The sequence below is a fragment of the Centrocercus urophasianus genome, unplaced genomic scaffold (assembly GCF_019232065.1).
Source record: "Centrocercus urophasianus isolate 14NV4802_14NV808 unplaced genomic scaffold, USGS_Curo_1.0 seq_16, whole genome shotgun sequence".
In the NCBI taxonomy this organism is placed as follows: domain Eukaryota; kingdom Metazoa; phylum Chordata; class Aves; order Galliformes; family Phasianidae; genus Centrocercus; species Centrocercus urophasianus.
The window spans coordinates 25,833,338-25,854,449 of NW_024884711.1; the positions used below are offsets into that span (position 1 = coordinate 25,833,338).

At 39.9% G+C, this 21,112-nt stretch overlaps 1 protein-coding gene across 3 annotated transcripts in view; it reads right to left on the reverse strand.

Annotated features, from left to right (window-relative positions):
- The window catches only part of AKAP9 (A-kinase anchoring protein 9), a 99,974-nt gene extending 91,835 nt beyond the window's left edge, over positions 1-8,139 (reverse strand). For all 3 annotated transcript variants that reach the window (XM_042816723.1, XM_042816722.1, XM_042816721.1), the window contains exon 1: positions 7,997-8,139. In XM_042816723.1, the coding sequence (XP_042672657.1) occupies positions 7,997-8,044 (48 nt within the window). In that variant the 5' untranslated portion in view covers positions 8,045-8,139. The remainder of the gene's footprint in view (positions 1-7,996) is intronic.
- Positions 8,140-21,112: the final 12,973 nt, after the last annotated feature.

The following is a 21,112-nucleotide window of genomic DNA, read 5'->3' on the forward strand; positions in this document are numbered from 1 at the left end:
CTGGAAGCTTTTGCTGGTGTCCTGATGAAAGCAGGGAAAGTGGAAGCATACAGTCTCTTTTTTTAAGACACCAAGAATTCTAAGAAATCTAAGCATTTTACATATATTTCTTTTTTCACTTCACAACACAAAATGTCAGGCTCTAAAAAAGTCATGTGAACAATGCAGATTAAGATTTCTTTTCAGAAATGGAAAAATAAGAACCATCAACAAAATATGACATGCCAGCACTTTGCAGGCAGCATGCAAGTATTTCATCATGATAAATTTCAATCACGTTTCAACATAACAGTCAAAAGACTGCAATTACCAGATGAGTTTTACTGTGGTATACTTACCAACACAACTGAGCACATTTGGAGTTTCACACTACCTGGTACCAGTAAATAAGTGATCTAGAAACTAATACGTAGAAATACATCTAACTCCCTAGTTATGGGACAGACATTGAAGACAGCATTTTCAGTCCCTTAATTAGGACTCCCAACAATTGTGTTACTAATACATAATCTTACAGTGTAAATAAGCTAAAACAAAGTTGCACCTGCTTCATAAGTCTTTTTTTTTTTTTGTCCTCATTTCCATCAGATTTTTCCACTATCATAAACAGTAAGATGTGATAGTATTATAGTAACCACGTCAATCTGCAGTTAATATCCCTGTACACAAATATTTAAAGGAACCTATTTGTTAGGATATTTCCTTGTGGTGGGGGGGGGAGAAACAGACAGAAAACCACAACCATCCAACACTAAAGGAAATAACCAACCAAAAAACACCAAAACAACCATGGAACTATTCAGGGATCTTTAGTAAAATCTACATATGCCAAAAAGTCTGATCCATCTCCCTTGAAATATCAGATGTACTCAACAGAAAGCACTTCAGGAGGAATTCAAATCGGCACTCACGCTTACCTTCATGTCAGTATAAACAAACTTGGCTAGACACTGTTATAAGCAAGAGAAACAAATGTTGCAGTCGCCTCTATTTTGCTATTGCAACACCCTTACTAAGAAAATAAGTAGCCGAAAAGCCGACCAAGGAGAGGTCTAGCATCAACATAAAGAAATGCTTGAATATAGGAAAAGAGCAAGTTTTCTCCTTTCCTTACTGCAATGCTTTCTTACCACATATGAAACAGCAAGAAAACATTCTAAATTGCCTTTTTTAAATGCAATTCATTGTTTCATAGTGTTTCGAACAACACCATGTTGCAAATTCTCTCATTTTCTTGTAAAATTCACTGGGAATCTTGGATTGAAGTTCAGTGTTCTCTAGATCAGGTATAGAAAAAAGGTTATTTTGGATTGATATTTACCTGTATCATAAGAACAAAGCATTTCTTCAAGCTCATCCTACCTTGCATCACTACTGTATGGCAGACAGCTAATTTAGAGCTTTTACTTTTTACTTTAAAAGGGTAATTTAAGATGAATAACTAAACTCCGTATTGAAAGCTAGAATAGATCCCTGGAGTGAGGAAAACAGGGCTCAAACCTACAAAACTGCAGAAAAAATGGAGAATGCGCCTAAAAAAAGGAAGAATCCTAGCAGCCCATAAAGGAACTCAAGTTCAGTATTTCAAGTCTTTTTTTAACAGGGATCCCATGAACTCCTGAAGAAACTTGAACACAATGGAGAAAAATTTAACTTTTCTCCCCTTGTTTTTTCAAAAAAAGAAACAAACAAACAAAAATAACCAGAACACCCACAAAGGAAAACTGAGAAAACGGTGTTCTATTGGTTGGTTCTATTACCCCACAGAACAATTAAGTATTAAAAAAAAAACAAAAAACAACAACCTCAATTAACTTTTTTGCCATTACAGGATGAATTTATGCCCCAAATACAATTTCACAAGGTTACCTTTCAGTCTGATCTTTAATTGAAGTTTACGCATTACCCTAATAACAATGAATTATACAAAACACATTTTCATCTCAAATGTATACAAATGATAAAATGCAAAGACATCCACTGCTCTGAACTACAGCAAAAAAGTCCCTCTCTCACACGTAGGCAATTTCTGCCTTATCTACCTTTAAAATTAGGCACTTTATCTCCAGGGTAACTCACAGTCCTTGCATCTGTGACACACACACAAAAATAATATCAGTATCTGATTTTCTCTGTGACACAGAAATCAGTTCTTAAGCTTAAGTACATTCATAATCTAAGTACACACAGACAAACCTCCTACTATTTGCATTTAGAATTGACAGACATGCAAAAGTGACTATTGAAGCCTGCACAAGATGAAGATGAACCAAAATAACAAGTCTAAAAGGACCTGGGAGGAGAAATAGCTTAAAGACACACAAGAAGAATGCCTAGGAACGAGGCAGGATCCTCACAGCTTTGTGAAGATCTTCAGGTGCAAGAAAATTGCTTCCCCCATATAAACAATCTTAAAAGCTCTTTTCTTTGTTAGAGCACATTTTCATAGTTTCACTGCACTCTCCTGCTTCTTTCTAAACAAAGAGATAAGGCAATCTGAGATCACATCTGTTGAGCAAAAGCTCACCCACACTTTTGTTGGTCAGCCTGCCTTCCCCTTCCGTTTCTTTCTCTCTTGTCCAGCAGTACCCATACAACACCTTCAGATACAGATGCAATCCAGCACCATTCCCCTTCTGAAGGCTGCCAACCCATAAAGCTGCTTTCCTCCATCGTTTGTAAAGAGAAACAGCAACGAGTAGGGCTTTATAATGAAATTAGCACTTCTTGATAAGGTTGAATATAATTTCTTGGTTTAAGAGAAAAGCAGAGCAAGGAAATGTAGATCAAAAACAAAATTCCTCCTGCCAGGAGTTTGTTTAATCGTTTTTGTTCAGGTTACTGAAGGCAGACAGATGACGAACAAAATGAATAGTCTGTACCTGAAGGCAAAAGAGGACATGTTAGTAGGCCAGCTCTTTCACAAAATATAAGGTTTCAATGTATTTAATTCATTTTCTGTGATGAAAAGCTCTTAATAACCAGTAAGACACTGCCTTTTTTTTTTTTTTTTTTTTTTTTTCCCTCTCCTCCTCCTTGAGTAAACTGCAGGGAATTTAAAAGGCTGTGTTTTATAAACACAAACTATATGCTAAGTTCTTCTGGGGGTTTTAAATTAAAGCTTTAATCACTGTGGCACATCATTATTTAATGTTTTGCTTTAGTCTTAAACTTAAAACACATGCACAAAACAACAAAAACCAAACACCTGGAAAAACAAACAACCCAAGAAAAATGTTCAACTCAACAGCTTTCTCTAAGAAATCCAAAATTTCTCAGCCTGAAAAGGCCAGAGATGAGGATGTTAAACCTTCCTCTGCCCTGAAGACAGTAAGATGTATGAAAGCAAACTGCCAACATTCTCAGACTCCTATGCAATGCTGCTCTAATGACATATATTCTCATCTTCAGACACCAGAAAACTGCATGACCAGAAAGACAAAGTCTGCAATTATTTCTTTTTATTGTTCAATTTGTGAAGGTGGCTTGTCAGATTTGTTATATAACCTGTATAAATTGTCCACTGAGTGCTGTCATTGCTTCCCAAAACTACTTCACTGCCCCAACTACTCAGTGACTCATGGTATAGATAAAAAGCATTCACTGCAGTCACAGCATCTCATCTGTGCTCAAACTGAGCAGATATGTTTAATTACATTTTAATTACAGTAGACAGTTCCTTATTTCTTAAGACTGTTCAACAATTATTGCATTTTTTCAAGCACTACAGCAAGAATGTATTACAAATACCCACAGAGCTCTTGAAAGTTAGGACAGCGAGTAATGGAACTCATTAACTCTGCAAGCGAAATCCTAGACCAACCTGCAGAATCTACCCAGTAAATTAATGTCTTCACTCATCCACCTCCCATAACAAAAGAAAAAAAAAAAAAAAAAAAAAAAAAAAAAAAACCACCACACAAAAAAGCATACAGCTGAGGGTGAACCCTTTCTACTCCCCTTCAAGACTGTAAACTGGACTCTTCTCTAAAACTTGGTGTTGATGGTTCTACATCTCTTATTTTAACCAGTTTTAATAGCTGCGAGGTTCAGTGCCTTGCAGAACAATGTGGCAGGAATGCTTCTGTCATTGCAAGACTATAAGAGTGTCTGCCTTTAACATAATTATATCTATACAATTATATACATATATAAATAAAATGATATACTAAGTATATTTATGAACATGAAAATATTTTATTTAAAAAATAAATAGTCAAAATCCTTACGCATTTTCTTACAGAGGAATCACAGTCCACAACATTTTCATTCTGAAACTAGCAAACTACTGTGTACAGATCTGGAAGGTGATCAAAACATTGCAACATCCTGATACGAAAGCTAGATTCTAAACTGCTAAATAAATACATAAAATTAACAAACTCAACCACCACAAACAGTATCCTCTTTAATGTTACATGAGATTTCCAAGCAAACTGATACAAAACAGGCATGCACACGTATAAATCAACATGTTCAACCACCAAGCCCTTGTCTTTTGCAGGATCAGGTGTACCTACATAAACTCAGGCAGTCAACAATATTCCAGAATCTCTTAGGCAAGGCACACAATACATCTGACTGATTTCTGAGTTCACTGTGTTTTGGGGCACTGATCAACTTCACAGCATGCATATATACTTCTGCTGCTGGCACAAATCTCCCTTCTACCACAGCCAACCCTGTTTCCCTTAACTAGCCAATCTGACACACACCTTTCCTGGATTCTGGATTTTCTTGAGCCAAGATAATCAGTTCAGGCTCTAAATAAAGAAAAGCTTGTTTCGGGAGACTGCAGTTCTATAAAGGCACAAAGAGACCATTTTAATTTAAGGTAAACAGACATTCATCAACTCCGGGTTAATACCCAGCACATTTATCTTGTGGCAAAGGATGGTGAATGACTACAGGTCTGGAAAAGAGAGCATATAATTAGCCACATTTGACTTCATGCCTCCCTTGCTATCGCAGGTTTGTAACAGACAGAATAACGTATGCTGCAACTTCACCAAACCTCTGTTACAAAGCAGTCCCAGAAAGTCAGCAGATACACATAAACGTTGGTACAACTCTATCAAGAGCTTATCCTATTTTTCAGATGACTTCCCAGGTAAGGCTGAGCCCTATTCTATCAGGCTGGAGCGCCCTTAGCACCATGTAATCAAGGTATGATTCACAATGCTGCTTCTCATTTCCAAAAATATTACAAAGAAGACTCCAAGGAAATTTCCATTGCAAAGAACGCACTTGTGATAGACTTCTCTGCAAAAGATTTGTGTAGGGAGACAGCATCATATGAAGACATCCAGAAAAACAAAGCTCACACAAAACCAAACTTCACAGCTAGTACTCAACACTATGATGAGAAAATCACCCAACACTTAACTGTTTTTCAGAAAGACCACACTGCTTAACACACACACACACACACACACACACACACACACACACACACACTCTTGGCACTACTTTTAAAGGAAAAAAAGACCTAGGAATCTAAGTCCCATTTTTGAATAATAACTTAGCAGTTTACTTACCATCTCCACTGCACCCCTCATTGGCCTTCCTACTCATCCCACACTTACTATAATGTCCTGTTTATATTTTAAGTTTAGATTTTCCTAGAAGAAGCATCAAAGTACCTGCAGTATAGCAATGGAACATATATTTCAACATGTTTTTCCTGCTATTTAAACAGCTTTCAATGGTTAGGATCAAAAGTTTTTTGGATGCTTGTTGCTGTATTTTGCAGAAAATATTCACGGGAGCAAAGCAGTTCTGGGAGACATACTGACCATGAATGTGAACGTGCCTGTATCCTTGAAAAAGAGAAAAGCAGCTGCAGTAGCAACTCCTGCTTCCATTCTCCACTAACACAGTTCCCTCTTTTCTCTCTTCAGCAGTGACACTCGTCACTGGAAGACTGAGACGCAGTCTCCACTGTACAACACATTTAATTACACTATTCATGCATTTAAATTAAAAAAAAAAAGAGAGAAGAAAAAGGAGGATAAACAGTGTAGAGAATGCCAGTGCAATATCTGAAAAGCTAACAGTGCTTTTACAGTCTCTTGTTATGTAAAATACGTATAGATTTAAAGAGTTGCAGTGATTTTAACCACAGGGAAGCCTAAAACCATAGGATATTAAAGTGTTCAGGGATATATTTCTTAAGTTTCAACCAGAAAAGGCTAGAAGAAGGGCAACAATAATGATGGTGTCCCTAAAGTGTAAAATAAGTTACTGAAATGCACACGTGCCTTTTCTCAAAGCAAGCAGGAATATAAAAAAGCATGACCAGCACATCAAGGAAGGTGATCCTCCCCCTCCTCTGCCCAGGAGTACTGTGTCCAGTTCTGGGCCTCTCTGTTCAAAACTCATAGAGACAGTCCGGCAGAGACGGATTAGGGCCTGGAGCATCTCCCTTATGAGGAACAGTGGAGACATCTGCAACTGTTCAGCACAGAGAAGACTGAGGGGGGAATCTTATTTACAAATATCTAAAGGGTGGAAGTCAAGTCAATAGGGCTAGGCTCTTTTCAGTTGTGTGCAGCAATAAAACAAGGGGCAGTGGGCAGAAAAATGGAATATGGGAAGTTCCATATAGATATGAGCAAGAACTTTACTGTGAGGGTAACAGAGACTAGAACAGGCTAGAGAGACTGCTCTGGAAATAGGAGATATTCAACAGCCACCTGGAAACTTTTCTGTGTGACCCACTGTAGGGAACCTGCTTTAGCTGGGGGCAGGGCTCAACGATCTCCAGAGGTCCCTTCCAAACCCTGCAGTTCTGCGATTTAGTGATATAGGGGTTCCCTCTTGAGCCTCAACTTCTGGTTCACTCCTCAGAAATTGTCAGTAATTTTCCATGTTAATACCAGGCCAATACAAACAAAAAAAACCCGGTGATAAATTATTCACTGTGCTTTGAAATATTAGCAAATTTACTCCCATTATTCTCTCTGTGAAGAAGAATCAGCCAGCCTAGCTGCCTCTGAGTGCACTGCTGCTGCCACTGCCTGGTGCCTCTCAGCACAGAGGCACCGCATCCCTGCCATGGCTGGGGCTGAGCTGAAAGACCCTTCAGATCCCTTCCAAATCAAACCAGCACATGGTTCTTGTGGCACTTAAACACTGTGGGGGCTACAAGTATCCTCCAACAGGTGTTCCCGTTCCTTACAGCTTCACCTACAAGACTTTACCCCTGTGCTTTTGGAACATCCTTTCAAAAGAAGCAGAAACAAAAGAATTGCCAAGTTTTTTACTAAGGCAGCATAATGCTTCACAGCTCAACTACACACCCGTCTCCATCGGCTACATGCGCAGGCAACGACGCTATTTCACAGCCGGATCTTCAGAGTGCCCTTCCCTTTAGGCTTTAGCTGGGGGTGATTCCAGCCACGCCGGGTAGGTACGTGAGTTACTAGCGTTACAAAGCTCTGATCCCTGTCACTCAGCAACAATCGCCCGAAGGGACCAGACAGTGCCTGATGTCAGGGTACTCATTTTCATCTGATTTTCCTACCGCTGTCGCTCATCACGTCCTGCCCCCGGCCACGCAGGCGTTTCCCCTCAGGCTCCTCTGGACCCCCGGCCCCCGCCTTGAGCGGTGCCCTCGGCACATCGCCGGCGGCAGCTCTAATCCCGGGCCCTAAGAGGTATTAATGCCGCGCTCAGGAGCAGCTGCCGCTTCTATAAACTTCCTTAAAGGTTTACAGGGAGTTGCCCGGGCTTAAGAGGCAGACGGGAGGGTGTCTCGGTCAGCCCTCCTCCCCGCCCCGGGCTGCCACCTCCCGGCCCCGTCGCGACACCTGCGGTCCCGCTGAGCCAAGGCGAGCCGAACCCACGGCGGGGAGCTGGGTGCGCGCCGGAGGGCGGCACAAAGCGCATCCTCCGCGGCTTTGTTCGAAGTGGGTCCCGCTGTAGCCCCGCTGCGCCCCGCAGACCGCGCTCCCCCCAGCCTCCCCGCCCCCGTCGAGCCGCAGCCGCCTCCCACCTTGGCTTTGCCAGCCTCCAGCTTCTTCAGCCGCTCCTCGTCCTCCATGGCGTCTGTGCGGGGAAAGCACAGCGTTATGGGCGGCGGCAGGCGGGCACACCCCCCTCAGCCGAGACACGCGCAGCTCGCTGTCCTTTCCTGTCCCGTCTCACAGCGACGACAGCTGCCGTGGCGGAGACACCGGCGCCGCCATCTTCATCTCCACGTAAACACGCGGCCGGGGAAAGTGACGTGGCTGCCAGCTCCTCCTCCCGCCGCCATCCTTTCCCGCCCAACCGCAGCGCCTCCGGCCCGGGCTCAGTCCACTCCCGCTGAGGCGGCTCTGAGGCGGCGGCTGTGCATCGCTGAACCCCACCGCTGGGGGGGAGCGGCGAGGGCAACGGCACAGCGCGGCACACCCCCTCCACAGCCCTGCTCGGGGCGGGGGGCTGCCTCTCGCACAAAGGACCCGTGTTGGGAAGAGCTTGGCGTGCCTCTAATGTCTGAGCTAACGCTACCCGCGCTCTGCAGCGCTGAGGTCTCGCAGGTCCGCCCTCTGTGGCTGCAGTGCTCATCTTGGCAGTTTTGATTCTGTAAGCGATTTTTCTTGTAGCTACATGTGGCTTAGCTTCACGTAGCATGGATCTGAACCGTGGAGGGATAGGAACGAGCTTTGTGTCATACTGCGCAAGGCTGACAACAAAGGATGTGCAATCCCCCTGCTTGAACCACCGAGCACACGCTCATCGTGTCACAGAAGTTTAAACAGTTCTATTAAAATCAATGGGGAATTTGACACACGGCTATTAAATGCTAATAGGATTTCTATACCCCATCATTCGATACAAAGCAGTATTCTTTGTATTGCTTAATTTTCGATTAATATCATCCCCTAAATGTGCGACTTGCATAGTGAATAGCAAATTTGCTATTCACATGCTTGCTATGTGCTTTCTCTTTTGGTTGCTCATGAAGTCAGTTCCATTTCTGGTGCTGTGATGAATGGCTCTGTCTCACACATTCCTGCCAACCCTTTTTTGGTTGGTGTGTAACAGCTGCATGGGAGCAAACAGATAGTTCCTTCTGCATTTGGAACAATTCTACTCCATTAGATGCAGAACCGAAAATCTTTCTGAATGTACTTAGTTCTCAGCCTTGCTGATCTTTTTAATGCAATTCACATTTTCCACTGTTTTTTTTTAAAGTGTAAAATATATGTGCTCATTAAGCATACGCCTTTCTTTACCTGAGTTTTCTGGCAAAGACCAGATGCGCTCCAAGAAATGGCGAAAGAAAATATTATTTGCACATTATTACTAATCAAGACCAAGACAAAAAAAAATAAAGACTTCCCTGCCTGTATCGCTGTCCAAGTGAACTGAACACACAATCAGAGTTTGTTTAGCATTTCCCATTCCTCCTAAAAGATATAACATTTCACAGAAAAGCCTGAAGTCATCTGCTGATATATCAGTACATATATTGTGCATTTCTGTGTTTTAAAATAATATCCTCAATCTTCGTTTGAAAAGGAAATGAAAAATATTATTGCCAAAAGAGAAAATCACCATCCTTGGCAGAGAATTACAAATGTCTTCCATTACACTTCATTTTATGTTTAAAACAATGATGTGTTTCTGTTCAGGTTCTCAGAGCTTGCTATTTCACTGCAGGAAAAGCATGTTATAGAGAAAAACAAGTGAAACTGAAATTAAGAACTGATTAAGGAGGAAATATTTTCATTGAAATTCAAATGTATTTGAATTCTTCCCTTAAATTTGTGTTCCCAGTTTAATAAAGGCAAGTATGCAAGGCCTTTGCAAATGTAAGTGGTTCCTCCTCCCAGGAATTCTGAAGGCCCCTGAGGGAAAAATAAATGAGCTGTTCTGTGCAGATGACATTCCTTTGGGCCGATGGAGGCTGCTGTCAGAGAACTAGCTGTTAGGTGTCAGTAAAATTTCACACATGCATGACACAATGCTAGTGAATTCTTAATCAGTAAACACCGTATTTAGAAGATAATTACAAACTCCCCAAATCCCATAATTAAATGGGTTCTTGAGTTAATGCTAAGAATTGATGGGCCTAATTTTCATCTCACAAGCTTTATATCCATGTAATTTTAATGGATTTTAGTTAAACACCTAATTCACAACAATTAACTTTCTAATACTCATTGAATTTACACCAGTTAAATGTGTACGCTGATTTTATCAGTACCAGATGGGAAGTGAAACATTTCTATTACAAGATAAAAATGTAGGTCAGATATTCTCCCAAACAAATGACTGGTGTTTAATCCCTGGCATATATTTACATGTGAATATATGGGTTTATTGGAAAAGTTCATTAAAAACTGCTGTGAACAATGAATGTGAGAACTAAGTTTGGGTTACATTGCTCTGTAAAATGGCAAAAACATATTTACTGATGTCTTTCTCTAGTGATGAAACTCTACCTGCTTCATGGCCCTCATTTACTTTATGCACTATTCAGTGAAGATGTGCCTGGTGGTACTCATAAGGGTGCTTTAGTGGACTGCAAGGCTTCAAGATGAAGCCTAGGGAGAATGTGTGATGAAAGTCAAAGTTCTAGTTAGGAAATCCAGTTCTGTCCTTGTCTCTTGAAGAGACAAGCAGAGAGGGATACCAGATCAGAACAAGATGCTGGAAGATCGCAAGTGTAAATAAGATGTAAAAATTACAAAATATCATACGCACAGACTGATGATACAACCTCTAACAGCAATGGTTCCGCTGTGCCCCAGATCTGCTGCTCATAACCTGCCTGATGGGGTAATATTTTCAATTACTGTGAACATTAAATGATCAAGTGATGTGACATTAAGAGGTGCCTCCATCTGAGAAGTGACCCTGCCAAAGATTTTATTGATCAGGATGTGTTTGTATTTGTGTTCATCGAATCTAGTGAGGCACTGACTGTGAGTCAGAGCCTCACTGTTTGCTTCTCAGGCACTGAAAGCTTCCCCACTGATCTGTATCACAGGCATTCACTCAAAACATGCAGAAAAGTCAGCTTGCTAATATGCTTCAGTCACACAGAGAGTAAAGTCTAAGACATAGAAGTGTTTTTATTGTTTTCAAACTCGAACATTTTTCTTCTGCTAAAAGGAGAATAGAATAACATACAAAAGTTGAGAAGTTTATTGTCTGACAAATTGTAAACTCTATGTATCTTTTTTTGGGCATATTTGAGTAAGTTCTCTAGCATTTAATTAATTAAGATATATGCTGTTGTATTTGGTTGCTGTTCTCATATAAATAGTGGAGCTAGGAAGAGGCAATACTCAAGCTGAGAAGTATTGTGAGATGAATAATTTATTCTGCAGGCATAATGTACCAAGGTAGGTAATTTGAGTAAGCTTGTAACTAATACAGCTAATTAATTAGGTAACCCAGAAGCATCAAATTGCCTTCTACCACAAATCAGTTGTTTGTGTTGGTTATAACGTAGAGCTGCTATGAGAGAAGCACAGAATGGCTGATGCAGGAAAAGACCTCTGGAGGTCGCTTGGTCCAGCCCCTGCTCAAGCAGAAAAGAGCTGGCTGCCCTTACCTATTATAATGCTTGTAAATCAAAATTATTTGTCTTTACCTCAATGTAAGCTTGCAGAAAGAATGTGAGATTACCTTAATGACAGTCTTTCCTCTGCTACAGTCTTCTATGCCAGCTCTCTCTTATCACCAACTCTGCAGCTTTTCAAGGGATTACAAGAAAGTTGGAGACTTTTTACCAGGGCCTATAGCAATAGGACAAGAAGTAACAGTTTTAAGCTAAAAGAGGTTAGATTTAGATTAGAAAAAAAGGAATAAATTATTTACTGTGAGGATGATGAGACACCGGAACAGATTGCTCAGAAAAGCTATAAATGTCCCATCCCTGGAAGTGTTCAAAGTTAGGTTAGATGGGGCTTTGTGTAACCGGGTATAGTGGGAGGTGTCCCTGCCGATGTTGGCATAGTCCAACTAGATGACCCCTTCCAGACCAAACTGTTCTATGATTCTGTGGTTCCATAATTCCATAACCTCCTGTTCCAGCCCATTGCCCCTTGTCTGTCTCTGTCTTCTTTGCACCCTTCATATTAATGTACATTGGCAAGATTCCGCCTGAGCCTGTCCTTCTTCAAGCTGGACAGCCCCAGCTCTCTCCCAGCCTTTCCTCACAGGAGAATGTCCCTTCATCATCTTTGTGACCCTTCATTGGAATAACTCTAGTAGCTATATGTATCCCTTGCACTGAAGGGCCCAGAAGTGGGCCCTGTACTCCAATACGTGGCCTCATCAATGTGGAAAAGAGTCTAAGGATGACATACCTCTGCCTTTTGGCAGTTTAGTGTTTTCCTGCATTTTAAAAATGAAGGAATTTATAACTTTAGCATAACGTTTATGTGTTTCAGTGCAATGTGGAACGGCTGATTTTCCAGTCTGAATATTAGAATATTAAGTCTGAATATCTGAATATTTTTGAATGTATGAGGGCTGCTCCAAAAGTAATTTCTTCTATTTTATTATGTTGTCCCACAGTGACAGAGGCAGATGTTGGTGGTATGGCAGTAGAGATTGAAACTTCCCAGAAATATTCCATAGCATTTTGTTGCTGTGTGACAGCAGCAGAGGGACAGTCTGACAAAATGGCATGTGACATGGAAGTGTGTACGAAGCAATAGTGTGGGATTGAATTCTGCTAGGAGGAAAAATGGCATCCCTTGATTTTCATCAATACTTGCTGAATGTTGGCAGTGACAAACAGTGGATGTGAGCACAACCAGGTGCTGGGTGGTATGTTTCAGCACTATTAACAGTGATGTAAAAGTCAAGACACATTCTGGTCATGCACAGCTGTCACCTGTGTCAATGCAGATTTCTAGAAGCGCACAGGGTCTGGTTCATCGCTAGTGAAAATTTATAGCTAATGGTGGTGACTGTCGAAAAATAGTGTTCTGTAGCTGAGAATTTGCTCTATTAACTAGTGTTATTGTGTTCTTTTTCTCTCTTGTAGTTTCCATGGAAATAACTAGGAGGCATTACTTTCAGAGCAACCTATGTATTTAAGACTGTTCATATGACAGACAAGCATTCACAATACTTTGCAGAAAGTTCCAGTGGCATCTGAGATGAAGCACTCAGTGAATGAAAACACGATCACAAAATCTGAATAGCCTATAGCTTCCTATTTTAGTAAATACTTGAGTGCTGAAATTGAGGAGATTTTGTTATTCGTATTTTAGCAAGTCTCAAAATACACTGAATATGTAATTGCTTTCCTAATGAGAATTAGTCCTAAATCTTCGTGTCATGCTAGGGGCCATGCCTTTTTTAGCATTGTCTGTGGGGGGAAAAGGAGCTGGCACGCTGGGTAATCCCTTAATAACTGGCAAGTACAGTGAATTTCCTGAGGCTTAACTTCAATATGTACAGGCAAATCTTATTCTACTACCTCAAATACAGAGTACTCCAGACACAGCAGAGCTGGGAGGAATGTGCAGCACTTTCAGCAGCAGTGTACCCTGCTGACAGCCTAGCAAAAGGATTTATTGTTGAACTGCTACAAAAACATGATGGATGCACTGCAAACACAGGCAAGACCCAGTGCACCAGACCAGTGTATCGGTAGGAGGGCCTGCCATATGGTCATATTCCGATTCTGCTACTCTTTACCCACAAAGAAACCATGCATCGGGACTGATTTGGTAAAAATGAGCAAAATTCTATAGAAGCCAACAGAATTTGGACCGCAGTTCACAACTGCGGTGGCTCTACAACATACCTAATCGTTCACTTCTGGCAAATCTAGACAATTTTCCCCCCCCTCTTTTCACTTTCGGTTGCCATTGGTGGAAGCAGGACTAAACGCTGTGCGGGACATGTGGGACATGGGGTCCCACTCCCTCGGTGTGACTGTTGCTTTTTGCCACCAAACGCTTGCAGGATTACAACAGAAATTAGACGGGGTACAGAACTGAGGGATGCTTTATCTCATACCGCCATCTCCTGGCAAACGGCTGAGTTACAAATCAAAGTTGCCAACCGGGCCTGCTAGGGGGCAGCACTGGGCGCGGCGCCATGGCGGTGTCTGCGCGGCGGGCTCTCGCTGCAGAGCGGAGGGTGCGGTTCCTCCGCGGGCTTCTCAAGGTATTCCATCTTAAATTTAAAGGCTGGAGAGTTACACGTGGGGGCACATATTGTATGCAAAGCACAAATGGAAGCTCTAAGTTCAAAGCTTGGGACTTTTTTTTTTTTTTAAATAAAAAAAAAAAGGAGGATGCTAATTGTTCAGGATACCTTTTTTCACTGGCCTCAGTGAAAGGACCTCGAGTGCTTTTTCCTTTGTTTTACTCAATGTTTGGAGGAATATACTGCAACAGGTCTGTAGAAGTGAGAATGATAACGTTTAGCTGGATAGCCATGAGCAGATATTTTACCTCAGACAACTTGATCTGAAATAGGCTGCCTGATGTAGAGAGCTAAGCAATATTGCTTATCACCAGTTTACTGGTTCAGAGTAAGCAATGCAGGATTTCAAGGCGAAGGGAGAGAACAATGCCTATACAGTTCCAGAACCTGAATCATATTTGCTAAAGGAGTAGCCTCAGTTGTGTTGATCCAGGATATTGCTTCACCCTTCAGTCTATGTTGCATATTTTGGGAAATGCCAGCAGCTCCTGAGGTGTGAAGTAGCTCCTTACAGGCTCTTCAGTTGCTGTGGAGCGAGAGGTGGATGGTGTGTGTCCTGTTATCAATGAAAAAACCCCACAGGATTAGCTGTTTCTACCAAGACTGTCTTGTTGGAGAAATTCACTGAAATATGCTGAGAATTTATTAATTAATTTGCTAACTTGCTCTGGCTGCTCTGAACATTTTTTCCTTTAGTAGCATGTAGACAAGGATTGATGTATACTGAATCAGCTACTTGAAGAAAATGAGTAGTTTTCATTCACTTAAGGGTTTATCACAGGGCTGTTAATTCTTTTCAATCTGACTTTACTTGTATCGTGACCGTTACTTAAAGCCGCTTGAACTGCACCTGATTTAGTATCATTTCAAAATAAAAGCCTTGTGGGAGAATGAAAGCCCTTATATTTTCTTTACAGTGGCTTCAGGTATTACTTGGCTGGGAACACCAACTTCTGTCCTTTCTCAGTCTCGTGCTGGAAAGATTGCTTTCATACAGAGGTTGGAAGTTGTCGGATTAATCAACTTGCCCTGAAGTAAACACCTACTAGACAGTCACCTAGATTGTAACCTAACTTTGATTTCTATTGCATCTAATTGTATATGGATGGCTATGCTTAGATTACTGTACTGATGCGTGTTGGTCTTTAAATTAAATCTTTCCTAAGTTATTGATAGGGCACCTGTGAGAAGAAGTGGCTGGTCAGTGCTTTTGTTGCTGTTAATTACTGCAGTACCTATTTTGCTGTTCAGAATCTGCGTTTGCTGTTAGCTACTTCCAAATAAAGGATTAGATTTTAAATGATGTGATTTTTTTTTTTTTTTTTAAAACTAAAAATATAATTGGGTTTTAAGAACACAAGAATCTTTCCAGCTGTAAATTCTAACAGGTATGAATTCATTCTCTTATTCTGAAACCTGTTCTGTAGCTTTTGAAATTGTTGTCTTTTAAAACTTGTTTTGAAGATATATGCAGCAAGTAGATTCTACAGAGTCCTTAAAAAAGCATGAAAAATTCCAGGACAAAGGCTCTATTCACTTCAGCAGGCTGTTTCTGTTACTGGTTTAGAGAGTGTGTGAGATTCAGGACTTCAATTTGCCTTTTGGAGTCAGCAGTGTGATGTCATTTCCTGAGCTGCGTGCTGGAAAATTGGAAAAACTGAGATTTTCAAACAACCAGCTTTCTCTGAAGCCCAAGAAATGATACATTATGCTGAAACTTATGTAGTTAATTCTCAACTAAAAAGTACTTCTAAATAGCGAAGAGGAACTCCAAAAAGATGTGCTTTTTACTATCCAAGGATTTTCCAAAATAAGATTTTGTAAAATAGTTGATCTTCATGAAATAAAATATCTTTCATTGTAGCCATGAAACAAACATGTTATGGACCAGAATCAAGTGCTGTGATACTGTTTTTACAGTAGAAACAAACAAACACCACCAAAAACTAAAAAACAAAACAAAACAAAAAAAACACTACCTCCTTTGGAATGAGATTGAAGGACAGCTAGCTACTGTCCTTCCAGAACACCTTTTCAAACTTTTTTTAGAAAGTATGTATGAGCATAGCTTGGGAGTTCTGGAGTAAAAACTATGGGAAGCTGGACATCATTTTAGTTGTCATAATTTATACTGGTTCTCAGGACTGTCTCCATGAAGCTGAGTACTTTGAGACTCCCACATCATCCAGAATTGGAAAAGTTTAAGGTTCATTTCACATTGAACTGTTTCTTCTTTGATGGATGGAGATTGATTCACATTTCTTATAAAGGATGCTCTGAATTAGTCTTTAATTCTTAATTTGGCTTCACGACAAAAATCAAACATCCATAAATTGTCCCTTTGATTTTGAAGTACAAATGAACTTTTTAACAGTCTGTGTTACTGCTGACTTGGAGGACCCATTTTGCACCCTTTGTTGGGTATTTTCTTGTTTGGGTTAGATTTGTCTTTGATTATAGCTAGTTTAAACCAACTCTAACCTTTTAGCACATTCTTTGTTTTGTTTTTAACTCTTGCATATAATCATTCTGTTGTATGATTTTATGTTGTATTTGTTTTGTGGTCAATTTCATTAAATGCTACAGAATATTCTTGGTAGGGGATGATATTATTAAATACTCATTAAATGCTTGTTAAGGAGATTCATTTAAAAACAACAGCAGCAAAAAAAGTGATGTGATGCTCCTGAAATATAAAAAGGTCTAATTCACTTTTCAGATGCATTTCAGCACATCCTCACTTGCTGCGGCCTGGGACCTTGCTGCACTTTTCACTGTGTTACATCTAGTTATTACTGTTTAAAGGGATAGGTGATATGACTGAAGACAGACACACAGCTCTCAAAAATAAGTGGAATTCACCCACCTATAAAATTCTTGTTAATTGATATTTTCAGTTGATGCATCATTAAGAAGGCCCTCTAGTAGTTTTAAGAGATTGGTTTTATTTCTATTAGTGTTAATGTCCAGTAACTACAGAGTGGTAATCTTAAGAGTCTACAGTGCCTATGCGAAGATCTCCTGTCCATTTGTGCAATGCATTTGGTTTTCTTTATGGTGAACACATAGAAGTTACCAAGAAACGTTAGTACAAGCAACACTTTTAAGATAGAGCTATTGCTCTTACTATTTTACACTAATAACTACTGTAGCTTAATGGTTGGAAACAGATATTCCAAAATGTCAAGTTGCATATGTATGCCTTGGCTCTGAAAGAGGCCTCAGTAAATTCTGCTTTTATAGGGTTTCTATGACTGCCAACAGAAGAACTGTAATACATTTAAAGGGAGTGAAAATTGGAATGAAACATGCCAGAGTAGAACAGCAGTTACTTCCTTTTTACCAATGGGAGAGAACTGATGCAATAAATCATTAGAACAATAAGGGAGGTATGTTTGAAAGATTAGTTATTAGAAGTTATAGTTCAATGATAAATTATGAGAATGAGAAACCTGTATGTAATTCACTCCAATCCAGAACTTCCATTAGGGAGTATATATTTTCTTCCTTCCTAATAGAGAGGGTAAAACAAAAAAATTAGTGTTGGCTTGTGTGTGGGGGGGGGGGGGGAAGCATGTAAGCATACATTTAATGAAGGCAAACTACAAAAGTAGTAAAGTGGAAAAATGACCTCCTGTATCCTGGAAAGGGTAAAGCTCACTTGAATTGGAACATTAGCAGATCCAAAGGCAGAGTCCTTTAAGAAATAATTTGTGATGTTGTTTCAACTAATTACTGTACACAGGAAATATGAAGTTCAAAACAGTCATGACCTTTCTTCACATGAAAAAATAATCAATTACATGCTTTTGATTATAAACTTGGGATGCACGTGTCTGTAGATGCTCATACATCCTACCTTATTTTGTATACCTCATCTGAATGCTGTTCAAGCCATCTTGGTGAATATAGATATTTTGAGACAGTGTGTGAATGAGACTGAGATGTTGATGAAATGGAGAGTTCAGTGCATGATTACTGAGATAATCAGGGAATTGGAGCGCCTAACAAATGAGGAGATGCTAAGGGAACTGGATTTGCTTCGCCTGGAGAGTGAAAGGCTGAGGGATGGTGTATGGCAAAAGAAGGTGATGACAGGCTCTTTGAACAGGATACAAGAGCTACAGAGCAATAACAGGTAACAAGGAAGGAAAATTGGCTCACTCCTACCAGTAACAGTTCAAGAGGAGGACAGTCTTGACCCTTAAATGAGGGTTCACACTGGCTCATGGTGTGACCTGGCAATCCCACTGCAGATGGGAATCTAACTAATAGCAGTCTCCTACTCCATAAACAGGGATCAGAAACTAGACCAAGGTTGTTTTGCTGAGGTTCATAGTGAAAGGATTCAGAAGCAACAAGAGAATTTCTGATTAAATACAAAGATTGAGGGTGGTTGAACACTGCAAATACTGCCCAGAGAGGCTGTGCAATCATCATTTTTCCAGTTTTCAATATCTGACTGAACAGGGACCTGGGCAACCTGATCTAACTTTGGAACTTAAATCAGGAGATTGATAAGAATCACTAAACATCTCTTCCAAATAAAGTTATTCTGTGATTGTAAGTATCTTTTAAACAAACTTCATATAATGCAGAAAAATTATTTTATTTGATATGACCACAGAATTGATGTGGTCTGATAGTGAATGTAGAAAAACCCTGTAATTGTATGTGAAGTAGATGTAAATAGTACTGATTGTTCTGCCATTGTACAGTCTTTAAAAAATACTTTCAGAATCAGGTATGTTTCTTAACTTATCTATCTTAATTTTTCCATCATTGATTCTTACTCGGGAAAATTGATAGGCGTATTACTAGTAAAGCTGTTTGGTTATTCTTTACTAGTAACACCTTCTCTGTGGGAGTGAATGATGGATGCTAGCTGCCAATTTTTTTTTCTACATTATTTTATCATCACTGAAATTTCTCAAGAAACTTCTAAATGTGAAAAATGCTGCCTCTCTCTTGAAAAATAAAGATGGTCTTGTATCAACACTCTTTCCCTACCTTGCTCTATACCCAACGTGACCACAGACAGCACAGGTATAAACTCTTCAATACTCCTAGAATGACAGCTATTTTAACAACTGGAACAAACTATGGCAATACATTGCCTACCCAAGGAAAAGATGTTGTGATATGTTATCTCTCCTGTGGAAAAAGGATTGGAAAAAAAAAAAAAAAAAAAACCCAAACAAAAAAAACAAACAAACAAAAAAAACCACATAACAGTAATTTTGTAGTCTGTATTAACTTCTAGTAGTTTCCTTATGAAGAAATCTCACTTAACTGAGATGAGAATCCTGCTTTTTCTCTTGCTATAAATGCAGAAATCATAAAAATATTGATAAATTTATAGACAACAATGATCTCAATATCCTATTAGAGTTTCTATGCATTTTATGAGATACTACTAAAAACAGAAATACTTGCTATACTTTAGTTGTTTCTCTTTACTGGGTGTTTTAGCTTTCAATACACTCTAGATATCAACCTGGACTGTTTTTTGAACTCATTCCTATTTGTTGAAGTTTGAGTATTTACTGAGCTTCTTACATCCCTGATGCTCTGAGAATGCAGTAACAGAGGTAATTAAGTACAGTATTGTCTCAAGATTTTGTCATGAGATTGGTTACGTTACACTGCATACTGGGAAGTTATGTCTGAGTTAATCACGGATGCTACTTGATCTTTTTAATGCTGCAGAGATCCAGAATAAAGCATGTTTTTAGAAAATGACTTTTTAAATGCATATAAAACTGTACGTATTTCTCTAAAGTTGCCCGTAAATCCGTGTTACTAGATAGATAGCGTGAGACACTATCCACAAGTTTGTGTGCTTCGCAAAGGCGTCCAAAATCAGACAAATCCATTTACTGTAAGAGAACTGGTCCTATTCTCGTCAACATTGTACTAGAAGAAGGAAGTTTTATGGAGCATACTGAGTGCAGAATGAAGGACATTCAGGCCTTCAGTGTTGTGTTCGTGTATGAAGAGCATGCAGACATGAACAATAATAATATTGAGTACAAATGTGATGCGCTTCTAAAAGATCCTGGATGCAGTGTTAAGCCAGTCACAAGTATCCAATGCATCAGAGAGGCAAAAGCGAAGAGAGCCTTTTGCTTAAATGATTCCCCTGGAAGCTAAATGTTCCTTTCACTTCAGTTCCTTTTTCTTCCCTTTCCCTGCATTAAAAAGAGTGATAATGAAATAAATAAAAGCCTAACTTGGTAGTTGGTCAGAAAACAATCTCCATTCCAATAAATAACATGCATTGAGCACACTATCATTGCTGTAAGGTTTTAGGAGTAAAACACAGTGGAAAGCACAGTAGCAAGATCCTGGGCTACAGCAAATAAATATTTGCTCAAACAGTAATAGACATAAAAATAAGGGAAAAAAAACTGCTTACCTTCAGAAAGCCTTAGGTATACAGGGATCCCTAGAAAAATAACCTTGGCTCCACTGCCAACCCTTAAATGAAGTCTGGGAAGGGGTGGATCCTGGCTTCACACCCTCTGGTCACTTAGGTGCACTGCTTTCACCTGAGCTCCCTTGGGTTGGCTCTGCCTTCCTGGCAGGTGCTCAATCACTGTTTCAAGCTGTGGCTTAGTATTTCTACTACACCTTAGAAAGAGGAATGTCCAGATTTCCATAAACAAGTAAATGCATAATCAACTTCTCCTGGGCACAGTCTGAAAAAAGAGAAATTTTAAGAAGAATCCCAAATAAAGTAGGTTAAGTGGAAGGGTATCACTTGTGAGTAAGTCTTGGAAAAGAATGAGAGCCTAGCTTAAGATATTATTGAGATAGAAGAAATACTTTATCTGAGAGTGTGTCTTCAAAAGCAGTTGCAGCAGCAGGAGAGCTCTAGATTTGTCTTGCCTGTGGGAACATGTACAAATTGCTGTCCAAGAAGTAGGTGAAAAAAGGTTCT